At 44.7% G+C, this 21,369-nt stretch overlaps 1 protein-coding gene across 1 annotated transcript in view; it reads left to right on the top strand.

Annotated features, from left to right (window-relative positions):
- Positions 1–859: 859 nt before the first annotated feature.
- Positions 860–21,369, top strand: part of PID1 (phosphotyrosine interaction domain containing 1) — a 225,324-nt gene continuing 204,814 nt past the window's right edge. The window contains exon 1 of the mRNA XM_046644924.1: positions 860–1,232. Within this exon, the coding sequence (XP_046500880.1) occupies positions 1,203–1,232 (30 nt within the window). The 5' untranslated portion in view covers positions 860–1,202. The remainder of the gene's footprint in view (positions 1,233–21,369) is intronic.

A 21,369-nucleotide genomic window follows, 5' to 3' on the forward strand; every position in this document is an offset into this window, starting at 1 on the left:
AGTGGTCAAGAGGATGGGGAGAGCCAGGGCTGTTTAGGAAAGGTAGTATTTCACAGTGGCCAACACTAGCTGGTAAGCCTTCAGGCCTGGGAGCCCAGAGTGGCCCCTGGCTTATCTTTGGTTCTCAGAGCCTCCTGCAGTGCCCGACAGATCTCAGGAAGGGTGACGGATGGGGAACCTAGTGCTGTCCATCTCACTCAGGTGGAGGTGCCCCAGGCCTCTGCCCCACACGTCATCCTCACCAAGTCCATTTCTGGGTCTTATTCCAGACATTCCCCGGAACCTCCATCTAAGAAGCTCTCCTTTCCCCTTCTTGGTGCATCAGCTGTTTTATTTTTTTTCCTAGTGTTCATCACCACCTGTTCGTTCATGTGTGTTATCGGTCATTGTCTCTCCCAACTAGGATGGAAGCTCAGGAGAGGAGGCACATTCCACCCTCTTCTATTCTGCACCGCTGTATCCTCAGAACCCAGCATAGAGGCTGGGGCATAATAGCTGCTCAGTTAACTGGAGTGGGAAGAATGAATGGAAGTCTGTCGCCCAGCACAGTGCCAGGCAAGTCACAGGCGCCTGCTGAACCGAAGCCTGGGACCCCCCAACGGGGCTACGGTTTCTTTCTCCAGGAAGCCCCCGCTCTCCAGGCCCTGTCCTGCCCAGCCAGTCCGTGCTCTCTCCCAGACCCCAATCCACGCGGGGCTTCCGCGGGGAGCAGGGCCGCCGGCTGCGGCCTCCCCTCTCTACCCTCGAGGGGCTGTGGGGTCCGCGGTGGCTGCGCCCCCGCCCCCCGCGGCTCGGGGGTGCGGGCTCTTGGGCGGGCGGCGGCCCCGGGCATGCTCAGAGCGCGCAGGTCCGGGCGGCGGCGGCGGCGGCGGCGGCGGCGGCGGGGGAGGAGGAGGGAGCGGTCGCCGCCGCCGCCGCCGCCGCCGTGCGCTCGCGGGCCCGGGCGGAGCTGCGCAGTCCTCTGGCAGCTGCGCCAGGACAGCCGGCGCGCGGCCGTGCCCACAAGTTGCCGGCAGCAGAGCGCGGCGCCGCCTCCTCCTGCTCGCCGCCCCTTGCGCCCACCCGGTGGCCGTCGCCCGATCCAGGACGCACCTCCCGCGGACACCGACCCCAGATGTAAAGCGGGACCGCAGCCCCTCGCCCCCTGGCGCGATCGACCGAGTCTCGCCAGCGTCTGTTCTGCCAAACCCCGCGGCTGGAAGATGTGGCAGCCGGCCACAGAGCGCCTGCAGGTAAGGGACACCCGGGCGGCCGGGGGCCAGCCTGGAGGAGGAGGTGCCCGGACCGGAGGAGCAGAGCTGGTGCCTCTGCCCACTTGCAGGGATTTGCCCAAAGCGATCGTGCAAGATGCATGGATAGGAACATGATCCTGCCGGCTTAGCCCAGCGCCCGGCACCCGCAGGGTTAGGGGGTGAGGAAATTGACGAACGCATCGCTTCGCCGTTACAACTTTTGGCTGGGGGTGTCTATGTGGGTGTTGGTATATGTGAGGTTGGACTTTCTGAGCAGCAATTTTAGATTGCATTCCACTGACACAATTTACTGGTCTGGGGTTAGGGTTTTTGCATCCAGATTTTTTTTGCTTTTTGTCTCCAGGAAAGACAGAACAAATGATTTGTGCGAACATCCATTTGCCAGTATAATTTGGAAATATCAAGCTTGGTTTGGCTTGGTCATGGTATGCTACTTATTTGATTTTATTTTTTCCTATTCGTTGGCGCTCTCCCTTCATCTCCCCCGAACCCAGGCTCCCCCAGATATTTGAAAATCAAAAAGTTAAGTTCAGCCAGGAATAGTTATGTCCTGCGTCACCCCATCAAAAGTTTTTCACTGCCCTGGACTGAAATGCCAAACTGCCTTTAATCTGGATTCTGAAGCTAGGGAGTTGGGAAAGGGGTCCAAGTGAGAATGAGAGGCGTTTTTGGAGAGGGGCCTCTTTCGGTGACACTTGGGACCCTGGAATCGCCCCACTGCAAGGCTTGATGACTGCCTTTTGCTTGTAAATATTCTCCAGAAGGAGGGCAGCTACTCTGCCAGATAAAATCCAAGGGATGCTGCAGTTAAACTGTTGGCAGGCTCAGAGCCACACTGCTTCGTAGTAAACTTTGAAGAAGTGTGTAAGTGGTAAAATACAGCACCGTCGGAGACGGAGTGTTTCTGTAGACAGGACAGTGGAGGCCAGGAGCCCTGGCTGACTCAGGAGGGTTCCCGGTGAAAATTGAAAGTCCCAGACTCAGACTGTCCCTCAAGGTGCTGGAAGAGGCTAGCCTTTGCCTGTGAGTTCTCATACTGAGGATTAACCTGCAGAGGGCATTGCATTTAGCCGGAACAGATGCCCCAGAGCTCTTTTCCAGGCCTTCTTGGGCCTGCGATGTGTGGGGAGCAGGTTCACATTGAAAGCCTGAGACACCAGGCCAATCCCCCAGGGACTCAAACAAGAAAAGGGACCCTTGGAGTTGGGGTGGTGGCAACCAGCCTCTAACCCCCTCCTTGTCTTATTAAGAGACTATCACCATGGGGCTCTGATTGGTTGCCAAAGGGGATGTAAATGAATTTTGGTGGTGACACCAGGGACCTGTGGTGCATTTAAGCTCCTGCTTCCGTTCAGGGCATGCATTCTGTTCTAAAAGAAGGGGTGACTGAGAGGAGGGATGGAGGGCTCCCCATCCAAGAGAGGAGTGTAGCTCTTGGAAGTCCTTAGAGAGATGAGGCCAGAGTTCCTTGAGATGGCCTTTATGGCCCAGTGATCTGTGCCTCTGCAGACTCGGTGGGTTTTGTCTCTTGAAGTTATTTCTACTGGCCTGTTTCATTTAGGGACTCCTGTGCGCTCCAGAGCACGTGACTCTTTGCAGGAGGGAGCTCTGGCTTGTGTTCCACACCACGATCATTTGCGAGAAATGTCCTCCTGGCTCTTCTGTGAAATGTACACATGTGCATTTGGCATGAGTCTGGGTTATTACACGTTGCATTTGCAATGCATTTGTTTCATTTTGAAGAGTCATGTTGAAAGAGCCTGGGTTTTTGGCTTTCGAAAGCTCAGGTAAACACGGCTTATCACGGACTGAGATCAAGTCACTATTGGAAGGTACTTATCAACACGGGGCTCAACTTCATGCTCCCCGAATTTAAATTAGTAAACAGGCCGGGTTCTCTTTTAAAAGCACATCTCAAGCCTTGCGATGATAAAAGTGAGCCAAATGGAGAAAAATCGTCTTCCTATTCACAGCTTCTTTCCAAACAGCAGCTCTCCTCTTTTTAAAAACACACAATTTGTATGTTTTTACTTTTTCCTTCTAGGGGAGGGAGTTGTAGAGGGTGAGATGCTGAATGAGCTGCTTGTAATAATATTTTATTTACATTCCTTGTGGTTATCTTTGTCAGAGTCTCTGTTTGCTGTCTGGGAATTTTTCTTCCCCTTTTTGCCCTCAAGGAACTACCATATAGGAACGTTGGTTTCCGATTCCTCCGTGAATGGGGTGCTTTACCATGCCCAGATTCTGTGGCCTTGGAGGTGGCGATGGAAATCGTGTTCGATGAAGAAATAAATGAGTCCCACTCTTTAAGAAGTCAGAGCCCCACCCTCCTTACACAGATCTTTTTAACCTTCTCATATAACCTCATTAATTTTTAATGCAAACATTCTAATTTCGATGAACTGGAGTGAAGAAAATGCTTCAAGGATGCGTTCCCAGAGCCTCCTCATAGAACTAAGCAGTCCATTTATTGTACAAATACCTGGAAACAAAAGAGGCGAGGGAAGAAAAGAACAACAGCTTTTCTTAATTGATTTTATTAGTTCTGATTAGCTGATGCTCATTCAAAGGGTGTGTGGCCCTGGGAGTGTGGCACAAGTTTGCTTTTGGCCAGACGGTCACCCTCTAACTGATTTGAGTCCAGCAAGCAGCTCTTTTACTGGGGAAATAGCATCTTTGATCAGATTAGATTCTCGTTATCAATACCCACTTCTTTGCCAAACAAAATGATGCTGATATTTTCTGCTTTGAGGTTTAGTGGTTTGACCCAAATCCAGTACAGGCGAAGCGACCTGTTGCCCCGAGCGGGGCTGAGCTGGGTAATTTCTCATTCAGTCGCACAAACCCCGCAGCAAGTTCATTTGCTCCCTTGAATGTTAAAACTTCTCTTGCAGCCCACTCGAGCCCTCACTGGGAGCTTCTGCCATTAAAAATATAATAGGATCAAAAGGGATATGAAGATTTAAATTACCACCCCAACTTTTAAAAATGAATAGGTATGAATTCTTCCTTTTTCACGTTCTCTGCACAGCAGACTTTTTTTCTTGGAGGGACTCGTGAGAGTTATAAATTTTTAAAGAAGCAGATTTGAAACAGGCTCTTCTCAGAATAGTAAAGGGGAAAAGGGGACTTTTTGGTAGAAAAAGGCCGAGTATTGGTTTTTTTTAAAATAGAGATGAGATTACCTCTGGCCTTGATATTTAAAATTTGCATGGGTTTCCTGATTGTCTTAATTATTGGCCTGGGCGGATCCTGTAGAAGTGACAGACTCATCTACTCAAGAGTGTGGACTTAGCCACATAGATTGGAACATAGATTTCCCCAGAGCGTATGTCTTTGGGCTACCAGAAACCTTTTTCTGGAAGCCAGGAAAGGAGGAGAACAGGAGAAACATGAATGGAAACTGAGTTTGAAACGACGGAGGCCAACACACCCTTGTTGATGGTATAGTTATTATAAGGATGGAGTGGAATGTGTTAGTAGGAATGTATGGGAAACAAGTGCTAGCAAATTCTAATTGTGAAATCTATGTGCAGGCATCTTCTCGTGAGGTGTTCTATAAAGGTCCCAATGTAATCATTCGCTTGTCTTCCCTAAGATTGAAATTTCTCCGTGGCAGGTCCCAAAAACACAGAGCTTTTGTCCATTAAGCTAGATTCGCCTCCTCAGCCTGGGCCATTTTCTGTCCTCCACCATGTTTTTTTCACTCTCATTTTGGCCAATGGCTGTCCATTAGAACTTCCAAAGGAGGGTGAAAAGAGAAAGGGCAGGGAGAAAACCACATCTGGAAGAACCTTTCTTTTAGTTTCTTGCTAAACTTTTGGCTGATAAGAAGGTTAACGTTTTTAGCTACATAATATCTGGAGATTTCAGGAGGTAAGAGTGTTTCTTCCTCCAGGATGACCCTGCCCTTTCTCTGCCTTGTCATATCTGGTAGATTTTGCCTTGGCTTGGAGTGTGGATTGTTCTGGATTTATTTCTCTAGCATTGTGCTACTCCCACTTTTCCCCTGAGAAGTGAGACAGAAGAACCGTCTGGAACATCAGCCAGAGACCATTCGACCTGGCCCATCAGGCAGAGAGAAATCCTTGGCAAAGATGACACATTTCCAGGCAGACCAAATCGACAAAAGGGACACAGAACAAAGTAGGGGTGGGAGGAGAGAATGACAACCACCGGCTTTTACAGAGCACGTGCTCTGTGTGTGGCACTGTGCTCAGGAGTTTTATTTGAATTATCTAGCTTGCTTACCTCCCATAACCGCTTTTATCCGCATTTTATAGCTAAAGGAGCTGAAGGCCAGAGAGTTTAAATGATTTGGCCAGGGTTAGGCAGCTAGAAAGGAATTGACCCAGAATTTGAACCGGGTGGTTTGGCTGCAGAGCTTCTCCATAGCATGGAAACATAAGACAAAGAGGGATGCTGTACACGTGTTGGTTGTTATTAATGAATAGAATTAGAGCAATGGTGGTCTCGTTGGCTCAGAGAGGCTGCTTTCATATTTCTTGTTGAAGGAGAGTGATTGCCTATGTTGACCAAAGGCTACCCTCATTTTTGGTGGTCCGCATCTCTGGGGGAAGTAAGTTCCTGGGCCAAACTTAAGCTGGAATTCTCAAGCGCTACTTAAGAGTCTCTTCAACTGGAGCACATGGCCTTTATCCAAACTAGAGCCCTCGAAAGCTGATAATCAAGCTTGATCACGTAGGCAGTCATTCCATGCTCAGACCAAAAATGGAGGGACGAGAGGGAGGATGTTGGAGAGTTCAAGAGCAATTGTTTTGAGATAAGCAATGCTACTGTTACAGAGGCACAGTTTTCTCGCTAAACCGATTCTAGATTTTGCTGTTCTTTTCATCCCTTGTGGTTGAGTAAGTGCCAAGTATTGGGCCTTATCGTTCATAAAGAAAGCTTGGAGTTTTCATTAATTTGAGGTCTAAGTCTCTCTCAGAAGTGAAATGCTATCTTATGTCATTGGGTCTTCGAGTTTGTCAGCAAAATCTCTACCAAGTGACTTGCAAAATGCTAGCCTTGGAAAAGACTCTGCCCCTTGGTTACCCATTGCCTAATGGGGCCGTTTCGTGTTGACTGTACTGGGTTACCTTGGAGTGTTGGGCAACTTTTGCCTTTGTTTGATGTTCCAGATTAACTTTCTCCCTCCCCCCCTCCCCTGGCACTGGCTCCATTCTACCATGTAAATTAGTCCTGCAAATTAGATCCTGGAAAAGTGTGCCCTGGACAGCCCCAAGGCGACTGGAGATCAGGCTCCCTTCCACAGGGCTATTTGACTCCTCAAATAGCAGCGGTTCAGGGACTTGTTAGTGGTCAGCAAATAAAACTAGTCCAGAAGCACTCAATGACGGCACTGTGCTTTGTTCAGCCCCTTGGGCACAGATCTAAATGGAAGCTTTGTATAAGCAGAGCTAGAAGAAATGGTCAAGATGTTTGTCCAAAGACCTCCTTAAAGTTTAGTGGCATTAGTTACTATCGTTTTGTGTTAACTTAAAAAAAAGAGTTTTGATCCCAATTTAGCTGCTAACCAGTGATAAAGCATCAGAGTATTTACCAGGTCCAAACCCTCAAGCTAAGCACTGGAAAAGGACATGTCAGGGAAAAGGCACAGACTTGCTTTGTGCCTTTGGCCTGTTTCAATGCTTCCAAAGTCTTAGCAAGCTCTCTCACTTAATGCTGATGCCCCTTGGGGCCCTCATCCTGCTAAGGTCTTCTTTGTCATGCCTGATGACTCCAACCTCCTCCTTCTTCCCTCATTTGTTGCACGTCAGGTCTTAGTTTGATAAAGGAGGTTCCAGTAGTGAGAAAAATACCACCTCCTTCTGTTTGTTGAAGCCTATATATTAGTTGGGTTTTCATCACTTGTGCCTTGGGCATTCCTAACTGATGTGGCTACTAAAGGACCAAGATTCGGATTCAAACCCTGCTCTCCATGTCTTACTCGTTGTTGTGGGCTGAATTGTGTCCCTCCCAAAAGATATGTTCAAGTCCCAGTCCAGGTACCTGTGAATGTAGCCTTATTTGGAGACAGAGGCTATGTAGATATAATCAAGCTAAGATGAGTTCATACCGAATTAGGATGAGCCCCAAATTCAATGACTGGTGTCCTTATCAGGAGAGATTTGAAGACACAGAGGAGACACAGGAGAGAAGCCATGTGCAGACGGAGGCAGAGAGTGGAGTTAGGCTATCACAAGCCAAGGGCTGTAAGGATTGCTGGCCACCAGCAGAAGCCAGAAGAGTCAAGGAAGGATTCTTCCCCAGAGCCTCTGCAGGGAGCATGGCCCTGCCAACATCTTGATTTTGGACTTTTGGCTCCCAGAACTGTGAGAGAATTTCTCTTGTTTTAAGCTGCCCAATCTCCAGCAATTTGTTACAGCAGCCCTGGGAACCTAACATGTTAATAAAACCATGTTGCCTTTTGACTGTGTTCGGTCTCTGTGTTTCTGGAGGTCTAGGTATGCCTCACTTTCACGTCCTGGGACAACATGAACGTGTCTGGAAAGCATGCTCCGTTTGTACTGAGTGTGAATTTATTTACAGTGGATTTGGAAAAAAATGAAAACAGACGTTAGAGAACAACTAAACCATTGCTTCTTTCTCCCTCATCTGCTTCTGGCCAGCATCCTGGGAAAAGGTGCAAACACCGAGTGTAACGTGTGCTGTGTTGCTCAAGGGAGGGCCTCTGGAAAACACTGCAAATGGGCTTCAAGAGATGGTTAGCTTTGGTCGTTGAAATAATAGGCTGGGATGTGAAAGTCATTTTGACGCAGATCTCAGCGACACTTTTCCAGGCAGGCGGAGACCAAGGGAGAGGGCTGGGGTTTTGTCCTCAAGACAATCCAGGTTGTCAGAGTCTCTGCAGGGTCTCTGGGTAGTGAGCCTCCGGGACTTGCCTCTTCCCAACTAAGACAGCATCTAGGTTGACTTCAGAGTCATTTCACGTCGGCCTCCAGGACGGCCCCATAGTATGAATGGTTGATTATTTGTATCCGGTTGGGTATTTTGTTTTGTTTTCATTTTTCACTTGGTAACTGTACACATTATTTTAATGGAGAACCTATTCCTATTCTGGAACTCACTTTTAAGACAAAAAAATAAATGTTACGAGGAGTCACAACACTTGCTTTCCTGGGCAAGCTCCTCTTTTCAATGCAGTGGCGGCAATGGAGAGACGTTTCCAGTCCGACGTGGGCCAAGGAGTCTGGATGACTACAGAGCTGCTCTTCGGGTTTGCATTTCGTGCTTTTCATTGTCTTCCTCAGTGGGGTGTGAATACCGCATGTGTGCATGGGAAGGGAGAAGAGTGGAGAGTTGCCAGGAGAAAAGGACTCCTTAATTGTCATCCTTCCTCAAGAATAAATCCATCTTAATCCTTTAATCACAAGTCCTTCCTCACAGTCTCCTTGTAATTGCGGGTCTGAGGATAAGCACACAGATTTTGTAGCCCCTTCTGCGCACCATATGCTTTGATGCCTTTACTTCAGGAACTGGCTTTCCCTCAGGTGTATGTGACATCCTGGTGTACAAGCCCCCTATATCATGGGTAGTAGAAACTGCTGTTTACTTTCTAAGTCTTCTCGTGATGTTTCCTAGGAATGGAGCTTGGGGTTGTGGGACCATGGTACTGATGGGTGGCTCTTTGCTTTGAACTTAAATTCGTGGTAGCTTAGTATATTCATTGCCATAGCGGGACCACAAGCTGGGTGGCTGAAGCAACAGAAATTTATTGTCTCATGGATCTGGAGGCTGAAAGTCTGAAATCGAGGTGTTGGCAGAGTTTGTTCCTTGTGAGGATGTGAGGGAGAATCTGTGCCAGGCCTCCCCTCCCAGCTTCTGGTGGTTTGCTGGCAATCTTTGGCATTCCTTGGCTTGTGGCAGCATCACTCCAGTGTTCCCGTGGCATTCTCCCTGTGTCCACATTTCCCCTGTTTGTAAGGACATTAGTCACATTGGATTAGGGGCCCACCCTAAACCAGTATGATCTCATCTCAACTAATTACATCTGCAATGACCCTATTTCCAAATAAGGTCACATTTTGAGGTACTAAGGGTTAGGACCTCTACATGTGAATTTTGGGGAGACACAATGAACTCATAACTCTTAGTGTGGAATTTTCTTTTGAGTTTCCTCCATGCACCAATATATTTGTCCCTACTTGAACTAACCACACACACACACAAGCAATGGAAATTTTTTCCAAGTGGTGGTACAGATGTGAAATGGATGGAGTGGCCCTTCTGCTACATGTCACGGCTACTATTTTAGACTTGATTTGATTAAAAAATTAAAAATAATATCTGCTTAGGGTAACAAGGTAATAAATCAGAAAGCTTAGAAGTATATAAAGAAATTAATAATCTTGTCCCTTCCCTCATTCTCAATTCTGTCCACAAAGAAAACTCATGTGATCTGTCTGGTAGTTATTTTTCTACAACTTTCCCTAGGTTTTTGCAAATGTATACAAATATATAGACACATTTACGTTTATTTCAGTAATGTAATCATATTATATATATATGTATTAGTTTTTTTTTTTTCACTTGACAGAATGTTTCACGGGTATCTCTTTTGGTCAGTACACATAGTTCAAATTCATTCCTTTTGGTATCTGCATAGAATTTTGTGGTTGAGTTGGACCATAATTTATTCAGTCCTTTATCAGGGAATATTAGGGTCATGTCCATATTCTTTAGTTTTTTTCCCTGTAAATAATACTGTTATAAGAATCTGAGCATTATCCTTGTGCTTATGTATCTTTAGACAGAACTGCTAAAATTGGAGTTGCTGAATCAAAGAGTGTGCATGTCTTAAATTTTAGCAGCTGTCAATGAGGATTTTTTTTGAGAGTTCTGCTTTTTGATCAAAAGTTTATGTGGTTTTTGACAAAGGTGCCAAAAATATAGTTCCCTGGAGAAAGGATAGTCTTTTCAACAAAATGATGTGGTAGCTATTGGATATCCACAAGCAAAACAATAAACACAATAATATCAACAACAAACCCCAAAACTTCAATCCATACCTCATACATACCATGTACAGAAATTTACTCAGAATGCCTACATGTAAAACCTAAAACTGTAAATCTTCTAGACAAAACTAGCAGAAAATCTTTGTGACTTTGTATACATCTGTGTAAACATTGCTGCAATCACGATAATGACCAGCTCTGTCACACCCAAAAGTTTCTTTGAGTTGGGCAAAGATTTCTTAGAACAATAGCAAAAACACATTCAGTAAAAGAAAAACTGGATAAATTGGACTTCATCAAAATTAAGAACTTTTTAACTTAGTATCAAAATAAATTTAAAATTTTAAAGATATTTAGAAGAGAATGAAAAGACAGACTGGGAGAAAATACTTGCAAATACATGACTATATCATATATCTATATATCATATATATCATTATATCATATATCTATAGTAAAGGACTTGTATCCAGGATATATAAAGAACTTTCAAAACTCAATAATTAGGGTAGCCTGATTTAAAAAAATGAACAAAGGCGGGGGGCTGGCCCCGTGGCCTAGTGGTTAAGTTCGCGCGCTCCGCTGCAGGCGGCCCAGTGTTTCGTTGGTTCGAATCCTGGGCGTGGACATGGCACTGCTCATCACACCACGCTGAGGCAACGTCCCACATGCCACAACTAGAAGAACCCACAACGAAGAATATACAACTATGTACCGGGGGGCTTTGGGGAGAAAAAGGAAAAAAATAAAATCTTTAAAAAAAAAAAAAAATGAACAAAGGGGGCCATCCCCGTGCTTGAGTGGTTAAGTTCGCATGCTCCACTTCAGTGGCCCAGGGTTTTGCGGGTTCTAATCCTGGGCACGGACATGGCACCACTCATCAGGCCATGCTGAGGCGGCATCCCACATAGCACAACCAGAAAGACCTCCAACTAGAATATACAACTATGTACTGGGGGGGGGGGGGGGGGGGGGGGGGAGAAGAAGAAGAAGAAGTAAAAAAAGATTGGCAACACTTGTTAGCTCAGGTGCCAATCTCAAAAAAAGAAAATGAACAAATGATTTGAACAAGGAAGTTATATGGATGGGAAATAAACACATGGAAAGATGCTCCACGTCATTAGGGAAATGCAAATTAAAACCATACTGTGATACCACTACACAACAGTAGAATAGCTAAAATTGAAAAGGCTTTGATCATACCGGTGAGGATGTGGAGGAACTGGAACTCTCACACGTGCTGGTGGGGATGTAAAATGATTGAAAGCAGATGAGTAGTTGCCCGAGGCTGGGATGGGAGGAAGGGATTAGAAAGGACTTGAGGAAATTTTGAGGGTGATGGATATGTTCAACATCTGTATTATGGTGATGGTTTTATGGGCTTATACATATGCCAAAACTTAACAAATTGTGCAGTTTATTATATGTCAACTGTACTCTATAAATCTGTGAAAGTGTTTGTGAACTATTCATTGTGTGTCAGACACAGTGCTAGGTGTTGGGAGGACTAAACTTAGGTAGTTTCTGCCCTCATTTCTGTGAATTCTCTGGAGGTTTCATTTTCTTTTAACTGGAAATTAAAATTCTAACCCAGAATGTAAATAATGAACTTTGTATTTTTCTTACAGTTCCATTCTCACCTTCTCAGACATTTCCCCATTTAGTTCTTGAAATGACATTTTCCATCAATCTGTTTGCCTAAGGATCTTAGTGAAATGAGTAGTTGAGCAAGAGCAGAAATCCAGACTACAGGGTGGAAAGTTCAAGCTGATGCCTCCTTGGTCCTTCCTTGCTCACGATGGCCCCATCCCCTCAACAGGATTGGATACTGTGCCACATGATCTCCTTATATATTTATTGAACAAAGTCTTATAGTCCTTTCCCTTTATTTTAAAAGAGATTGAGTCAAATGCCTCAAATTTTCGTTCTTGAGGGGAAAAACATTTTAAAACTATATTATTTTCGTGAATGCGTCTCCATAGCTTTTCACTAAGGTTCAGTGGCCATTGGTAAAGCTGTTGCAGCTGATCTAAATTTTGTAGTTGCCATATTCCTGAGAAAAAGAATTGTTTTAGAAGAAATCCTATATCTGCCAGGCAGACGACATCCACAAACTAGAATCAAGACCCACTAATGGTTTTGCATGATGGATTCTCCGTGTTTTCTTTTTTCTTCTCTCTTTTCACTGAAACAGCAGGCAGAAACCAAGAGTCACCTGGGAAATGAGGATGTGTGGTCACCCCTAAGTATGGCACGAAAAATGCTAGACTTCTGTTCCTAACTATATTCACTTTGGGGGTGAAGGAAAGAAATGAAATAGGTTGAGGTGAGAGACAGCAGATGGGTAAGAAAGCCAGGAAGAGGGGAATCTGGGGAGACGAGGGGGTGAAGGATGTGCAGATATTAAAAGAGGAAGAAATGGAAGGGTGGAGGAAGTCACCCAGGCACCCAGCACTGTCCCTGGCACGCATGCGTGCTCCACAAGTTAGCTGTCACGTGTTCAGTGCAGCTGTTGGCTGTTGATAAGTTATTCCTTTGAGCAAAGGCTCCCACCTGCTCAGTGGTGCTGAGTCCTTTGGTGGATTATCTGGCTCTCGGAAAAACAGTGTTTTTCAGATGAAAAGCCTGGAAGCTTTGAGGGGAAACATAAAGCAGATCCAAAGCCACGGGGTGGGCAGTTTGGGGAAAATGGGAAGTGATGAGAGAATATTTCTTTAGGCTCCAAGTCAGACTACCTGTGGCCGATCCAGGCTGTTGAATCGTGGAAAGACCATGGGGTTTTTAATCGGGCACCCGTGGATACAAATCTTGGCTGCTTCACTTATTGGAGGTTACCTCAGGGGTTCTGATTTATATTTTCTCAGCTTTAAAATGGGTATAACAAAGGCCTGCCAGGTGGTGTAGTGGTTAAATTCATGCATTCCACTTTGGTGGCCTGCTGTTCACTGGTTTGAATCCTGGGTGTGGACTTATGCACTGCTCATCAAGTCATGTTGTGGCAGCATCCCACATATAAAAAAACAGAGGAAGATGGGCACAGATGTTAGCTCAGGGCTAATCTTCCTCAGAAAAAAAAAATGGGGATAATAATTTAGTTCCTGACTATTAATTGCAATATGGAATACAAAACGTTTAGCATGGTATCTGGCACGTTATTGGGAGTCAGTAAATATTAATTTCTGCTCCTGCTTCAGATCCAAGGGTTAACTAGGAAGAACAGCATAGAATTTTAGTGCCATGTGGATAATAGAGGTTTGGTGTTTCCCAAAGTGTGTTCCATGGAACCCAAGTTCAGCAAGCTGCTCATTTGAGTCTTGCCACAAAGGGTTCCGTCTTTAAATAGGTTTGAGGAGCACTAGGTGAAAGAAAGTGAGTCTGGTTTTCTGCAGGACTTCTTGTAGCCCTTAAGATGCCAATGCCCCTTGAATTTCCATGCGAGGGGAGAGGATAAACCCAGCTCCTCGTGAAGAAGCATCCTACAGTCCGGGCCACTGCGGTCCAGCTCTTGCACTCCTTTAAGTTGACAAACTGTGGGCCTGAGGTTTGGCTCTGGCTTACAAAAATGTTTCCTTTGGCCCCTTCGGTGTATATAAAAACTTTACAAATTAGTCTCCGGGATTGAAAAATTAGAGGAATTTATAAGGAAATCTGGACTTTCCGATTCTCTCAAAAAATGGGAGCGTCAAAACCACCGTGGGCCTGGATTCTCACGGAGTGACCACTGACCAGTCGCTGTTCCATTGGGATGGACGTGGCCTCCAGTCCATCCCGGGCGTGAGAGAGCACGGCCCACTAATTCCCATAACCTGCTGAGCCCTGTGGGTCCTTGAGTCTGGGACCCCAGTGTAGTTCAGCTCCTTCATTTGGCTCATGGGAGAATCCCAAGTACATGTTCGTGCTGGAATCGGGACCAGACCAGGTCTTTGGTCTCCTGACTTTCTTAAGGGCCAGGGTGATAAGTGATCGTGTGCCTAAGTTTATGTGTTTAACACCATTCGTTGCTCTCCAACCTCAACTCTGGTAGCTCACCTTCAGCTACCTGGAGGCCAGTTTCTTTCCTCTCTTTTTTGGGAGCTGTGTGGTGGGGTTTGTGTGACTGGAGTGGGGGCCATGCCATCGCCCCTTCTCTCCTGGGCAGACAGACGTGCAGGAACTAGAAGGGTCATCACTCATCCGCTTTCCAATCTGGAGCATCCGGGAGGGCTCCCAGGCAGAGGGGGAAAGCCTCCTCGACTTTTCACTAAATGCAGATCACTGTTTCCTACGTATCGCACGCCAGGCAGCTAAAATTTCTCATTGTTATGGTATTGGCTCGTTTGGGGCATTTTTACTGCCAAACGTTGGAACAGATTGCTTCCAAGAAAGAGATAGATTTAGAGGGTGGAGAATAGTTTTTAACTTAATGGATTTCCACATTTTCCTCACAGATGATCAGCCTGTGGATTATCAGCCATCCGTTCCAATGCTATTTCAGGAAGCCCAAACTGAAAGACGTTCACAATGATGGCAACACCTTTATATCTAACAATTTCCATTTCCGCCAAAAAACCACTAGAAAGCCCTTTGCAGATCTTTTGTTTCCTGATCATCCTGGGAGCAGATTTGCTTTCTCTTGCTTATCCAGGTCTGCTATTCTACTTGACTCTGCCCGCTTCCCACAGAGTTAGGAGATTCTGATTATTTTTAGCATTAAAAGTACATGAATGGGGGGCTAGCCCGGTGGCCCAGGGTTCGAAGGTTCAGATCTCGGGTTTGGACATGGTGCTGCTTATCAAGCCATGCTGTGGCAGGCGTCCCACATATAAAGTAGAGGAAGATGGGCATGGATGTGAGCTCAGGGCCAGTCTTCCTCAGCAAAAAGAGGAGGATTGGTAGCAGATGCTAGCTCAGGGCTCATCTTCCTCAAAAAAAAGAAAAAAGTACATGGATGAACCAGAAAGTGGCTTGAGCTATAAAACATTGAGTTAGACCTTCCACCCTCAGCCGATCTGCCTGGTTCATGAAAACGCAAGTGCTGTCCTGCACTTTTCCAGCATCCCTCAGAGTCAGGCTAATTATAGGTTTGAAACAGTTGCCTATTGCTTCTCCACTTGACCCCCATAAAATTTTATCAACTTTATTGATAACTATTCTAAAAATTATTGCACACTATACTCAAACTCAGAGTTAGGTCTATTGATTATCAATCTATTTCTCCACCCTTCTACCTAATCTAATCTAATCTAATCTAATCTAATCTAATCTAATCTAATGTTTTTCCTATAGCACCTTTAAAAACCAGAAATTCATCTGAAATAGCTTCTACTGTACAGGGTTACCTCTGCAGGAGAAAAAGGGAAAGAGATGATGCTGGCTGCAGAATACAAAGATCCTGGCCGATCTAAAAGCTCAGAAGGATACAATAATTATACGTTGGATCCTTACATAGTTCTGAAAAGGTTGGCCTTTGGTTAGTAAGGAAAAAATTTCAAAAGTGCTTTTTTAGTTTTTTGAGGCGGGGGTGAGGAAGATTGACCCTGAGCCAACACCCCTTGCCAGTCCTCCTCTTTTTGCTTGAGGAAGATTGGCCCTGAGCCAACACCCACTGCCAGTCCTCCTCTTTTTGCTTGAGGAAGATTGTCGCAGAGCCGACATCTGTGCCAGTCCTCCTCCACTCTGCATGTGGGACACCGCCACAGCATGGCTTGACAAGTGGTGTGTAGATCCACGCCTGGGATCTGAACCTGTGAACCCTGGGTCCCTGAAGTGGAATGCGTGAACTCAACCATTATGCCCCAAGGGCGGCCCCTCACATATTTTTGAAGTACTTTCCAATAAAATATAGAAATACCATTGAAACATTAAAACAAGACTGAAGTAAAACCCCTCAAATACCAGTCATATAATGAAGGATTTAGTTGTACTGAAAACATAGACTACGGATAGCTACTATAACTGAGCCTAAAACTTTTAGCTCTGAGCTTCCTGGCAGCCTAAGTAAGAAGAGAAACATGATGAATTCCTTGCCCTCATTATCTAATAGAAGAATGTACATCAGCTCATCAGGAACCCCAAACTTTTTGCTAAATTGAGGACCATGGAAATGACCATGCTGCTTTTTATATGGGACATTGTGACACAGACTATTGGGCAATAAGATTAATTGTAGTTTTTGCCAAAGTTGTCCCTAGAAGTTGAAAAAATAAACAATTCAGTAGGAATGCTAAGACTGTTTATGTAGAAGTAGAAGTGGACATCTGTGGTTTTTTCTGCCCAGCTTCACGTCCCATCTTCTGGTAACAGCAGCCTGATTGCACTTTTAGGAACTATTCTTTCTCCTCTGCAGTGGGGGGACTCCATTCACTTTAGGGGGGGCCTGTCAATCAGCATGTCTTCCTTTAGCTGTGGCGTCAATGAGTGCCCCGAATGTCTAGGTTAACAAGACACTTTCTTCCAAGAGTTGGAATCCTGAGTATGGTGGAAAAAGGCTGAAAGTAGCCAAAACTCATTCTGTCCTCCAGGATCTGAAGACAGGGTGGTCCTGCTGCATGGACCTCTGGAACTGCTCAATCCTTGTCCTTTCTGAGCTTGGTCCTTCTTCCCTCTGTCTGCTCCAGTGTCACTGATTTTTTTTCCTCAAGTGAGCCAGAGTTGGTATCCATCGCTTGCAACCACGAAACTCTGATTGATATACAGGTAGAATTTTTCTTGAACCCGCCAATGTTCAGTCTTCAAATTCTATTTCACAAAAAGTAATGTGTGGAGCAGAGCATGTGTGTGGAGGAAAGTGAGGGAACCATGATGAAAGATTTCCAGGATACCAACCAGAAACCCTTGGAGGTGCACATGTCCTTCCTGAAGGGTGTATTTTCCTTGTAAAAGTGTGCGTGCTTAACTGGGGGATGAAGAAAGGATGCAAACATTCTTTCCCCTGGAATGTCTTATGCACATACTCTTTCTTTAGTAAGTACCGCAGAACAAAAGTAATCCTAATTACCCTATAGTCCTGGCTCACAGCTTCTATGTTCTGGCCCATCGTTGGAGACAGACTTTTGTCCTCGTTGTTTGTAAGGGTGTAGCCCCACTATTGGCATCTGCTATAAATCTTAAGGTTTTTATAACTTGGATGTTGCTCTCACCTTCTTGCCAAATCTCTGCACTGAAAAAGCAGAGTGTCATTTTAAGTAATGATGCTTTTACTACATCCAAAACTAATAAAGTAATTTTGGTACACATGAATCCGTCTTGTCTCTGAGTCTAGGGTAGAAATGGTGTCAGAGATGCAAACAGCTGTTTTGGCCAAAATAGCCAAAAGGACATGGTCTCAGGCTGTCTAAGCCTCAGTTCTTAAGAAACATTTGTAGTTGTTGGTTAAAAATGTGAATGATTCCCTAAGTTCACTCTGGGACAATGTGGGTTCTTCAGCCCAGAAAATTAAATACCTCCAACATTGGCAGTCCTGACCTTCTGGGTGGAGAATGTCGTTCCCTAGTCTTCAAGACCTGCTTTGCCACTTTGATTTAATGCGAGGCGGAAATCTTCAAAACAAAGCTCTCTGGATCCAGGAAAGTTCATCTGGCATCGGTTAGCTTGGGCACCCCCGCCCCCTCCCCGCCCCACCCCCATGTCTTTCCTCTAGGAGCTTGTTGCTTTGTAGGAAATGAATGGCTTTGCAAAAGTGCAAATTTGGAAGAGTGTTGTACAACCAAAGAAAATTCAAATTAGTATTCCCCCTGTGGGAATCCTCTTGGGGAAATTGAAATTATATTTAAATATTCATGTATAGAGTACAGCCAGTATCTGTTTTAGGATGTTGACAGCCTGCCTGAATGATACAGCTCAATGGTTTTCTGGAATAAGGCAGTCTAGAGAATGAAGAATGGAGTCTAAAAAACCCGCTAATTGATGTTTCCTTCTCTCTGCTGTGTTAATGGTAAACAGCACAGACTCAATGCTGATCTCTTTACTCCTTGGCCCAGAGAACTGACGTCTTTCTTCATAATGTAATTTAATGCCCTCGTTGAACAGAGGCTGACCCATGAGATATGTGTGTTCTCTGAACAGGAGGGGACGTGTGCTGGCACGGTAGTAAGAGCAGGGCAAGCATTCACTGAAAACTTGGAGTGAGTCTTTTGGAAATAAAACTAAATTTGGGGGGATTTCAACTCTACATGTAAAGTAGACTTGCTCTGCGATTTGGGGCCACGTCTTGTGTTTTCTCCCCTCTTTTGACCCTCTTCCTTTCTTGCTTCTCTCCTCCTTCTCTCCTCGCAATTAATGGGAGTGAAGTTCTTTCCCTTGAATTTCTTTGAACTCTCTTGCTAACTGCTGAGTCTTTTAGGCACTTTTTATAGCTTTCCCAAGGGGTGATCACCACCTCTCCTTTCCCCCATCTTCCTTTGCAGCGGCTGTAGGCTCTTGGTGGGCTGCAAGTCACAGCTGAATTGGACAAAAACAAATTTGGCTGTTGCTTCAAAGCTGTTGCTTTTCGGGGAGATTTTTTTTCTTTCTTTTCTTTCTTTTTTTGGCTTTTGGTTAAGAGGGCATTATCTTTGCATTAGATGGTCATCAAAACTCATTTCTTGGGTTGTGGCTGAAGAGAACAGATCGATTCATTTCGATCCAAGGACTGAAAGAAATTGATATATTGTTGATTTCTTATAAAAGGCACTTTAAAAAGCCTGTCTTGGAACTTAGCAGATGCCTGCTTTCATTATGTTAAGGAACTGATGCTATTTATCTTTTTCATTTCAATCATCGGCCCCTCTAAATAGGAAATATAACTTTGATTTGAAGCTATTAATGCCTACTGGTAAATAAGAAAACGTATGATAGAGCGAATTATTTGTCATCTCTTGCATTTCTGTGGGCATCTCAGTCTCAGAGGAATTTTTATGTAGCATAACAATTTCATAAGTGTTAACATGTTTTTTTAAATTTCGCATTATAAATAGGAGCAGAAGCTTGCTTCAGAAATTTGAAACCAGATTAAAGTTGGCCAAAGCAGAAGGCAAAATCGTGGCTTTGTTACAACTCACATCCTTGTGGTTCTGGGTAGTGCGCTGACAGTGGAATAGACTCAGCCAAAATGCTCTTACTATCAATTCATAATTCTTAACCTATGGATCTTGGAACTCAAGAGGGTCGTGGATTATTTCAATGTGCCCTGTTTGCATTATACATTTCCTATAGACCATAAATGTGTAGCTTGCAAATATATCAACTGCTTTGCAAATCCTGTGTGCTTTATTAAAAGAAATATTTATTTAAAATTATTAGTGATGGGGCCAGCCTCGTGGCTAAGTGGTTAAGTTCACACACTCCACTTCGGCAGCCCAGGGTTTGCGGGTTTGAATCCTGGGCACGGACCTACACAGTGCTCATCAAGCCATGCTGTGGTGGCGTCCCACATAGAAAAACTATGATGACTTACAATTAGGATATACAACTATATACCGGGGCTTTGGGGAGAAAAAAAGTAAAAAAGAAAAAGAAAAAGAGGAAGACCGGCAACAGATGTTAACGCAGGGCCAATTTCTCCTCACCAAAAAAAAAAAAACCAATTGTTAGTGATTCATAATCCAATATGGCTTTTGGAATTTTGCATATTTTCAATTAGTGAGTACTGAAGTACTATGCATGGGTCAACAGCATTTTGGATTTAAAAAGGATTATGATATTTGAAAGAGTTGGGCCCTATAGATTTGATTAATGCTAATTACAGGGTGTAGAAATACACTCACTTTGGTTGAGATTTGTCCCAGTGCTTCTCATGTTCTCAAGCCTTTCTTACAGGTTTTACTTTCACCAAGTGTTTGTCGATCTTTTATTTTTGGATGAGGAGCCAGACTAAATTATAAGGCGGGTCTAAAGAAGTGGTTCCTGTGCTCAAGAAGGTTTCAATCAATTAAATATGAAGTAGATTATTGTTATCATGGAGGAAACTTCCATCCTAAGACACTACAAAGGGCAAAAGATGAGGGCCTTTGTAATCTGTCCCCTTTCATTAGGAACATCAATCTTTCCCTCAGGTCTTACCCAGGAGAATTCTAACATCTCAGGGATGAAGACTGTGGCATGTGGCCGTCTCTTGCCTGGGAGAGCAAATATTTTAACTGGGCACATGTTTGCTGCAAATTGAGTCAGAGTTCTGTTAGTAAGCCTACAGGGGAAAATGACAGGCATCGCACCATCTCTACCATAGGTGCTAAATTTAAAATAATGGCAGATGTGGACAACATGGTATCTCAGATTCTGTAAGTTTCTTTATTTGACCGAGAACCTTTTTTCCCCCATGCTTTGGTGCAATCATGTTGAGATCGACATAGCCCTCAGACATCAACAATTACTTGATGCTGGTCTGATATGGTGTCAGATGGTTTTCTAGTTCATCTTTCAAAAAAGCATTTTGTCCAATAGCGTGTGTTGGGAATTGCCAAGAGTACTAAGAAAAGGAGACTTTTTTGGTGATTAAAATAAAAATCGCATCTGCGTGTTCAGAAGTTTAGAATTTTTGTGTTTGTTTGGACAGATGCTACTTGGCTAATTTCTTATTTGGGAAAATGTTATTTAGTTGATATCTCTTGTTCTCTTTTCTCCTCTTTCTGTAGTCTTTTGCACAGTGGATGCGAAAGGATTGTATGGAACAAGGCCAAATGAACTAAAATGTTAGTGATTAGGCAGAACCGTCCCTTTCCTCCATTTTGTGGTCAGCGTTTGTAAAGAAGCATCCTTATCAGGTGCTGAGGAGTTGTTCTGATGCTTGGGTTAAAAATCCCATCCCATCTTCATCTCTCCAAACATCTTTTAATGCACTTCGCACCAATTTCCAAATGTTTGTGTGTTTTCACGTTTGATGCCTTTGCTCATGTTGCCTTGTACATCACCCACATGCTCTGCCTGAGGGATCATACTCCTCCCATAGAATGTGAAACGGCCGCTCTTCTGCATTTCCTGATCCCCACGGCCTTTCCTCTTCCCCACGGCCTTTCCTCTTCCCCACGGCCTTTCCTCTTCCCCACGGCCTTTCCTGATCCCCACGGCCTTTCCTCTTCCCCACGGCCTTTCCTCTTCCCCACGGCCTTTCCTCTTCCCCACGGCCTTTCCTGATCCCCACGGCCTTTCCTCTTCCCCACGGCCTTTCCTCTTCCCCACGG

Source organism: Equus quagga, chromosome 17, assembly GCF_021613505.1.
Source record: "Equus quagga isolate Etosha38 chromosome 17, UCLA_HA_Equagga_1.0, whole genome shotgun sequence".
Lineage (NCBI taxonomy): Eukaryota > Metazoa > Chordata > Mammalia > Perissodactyla > Equidae > Equus > Equus quagga.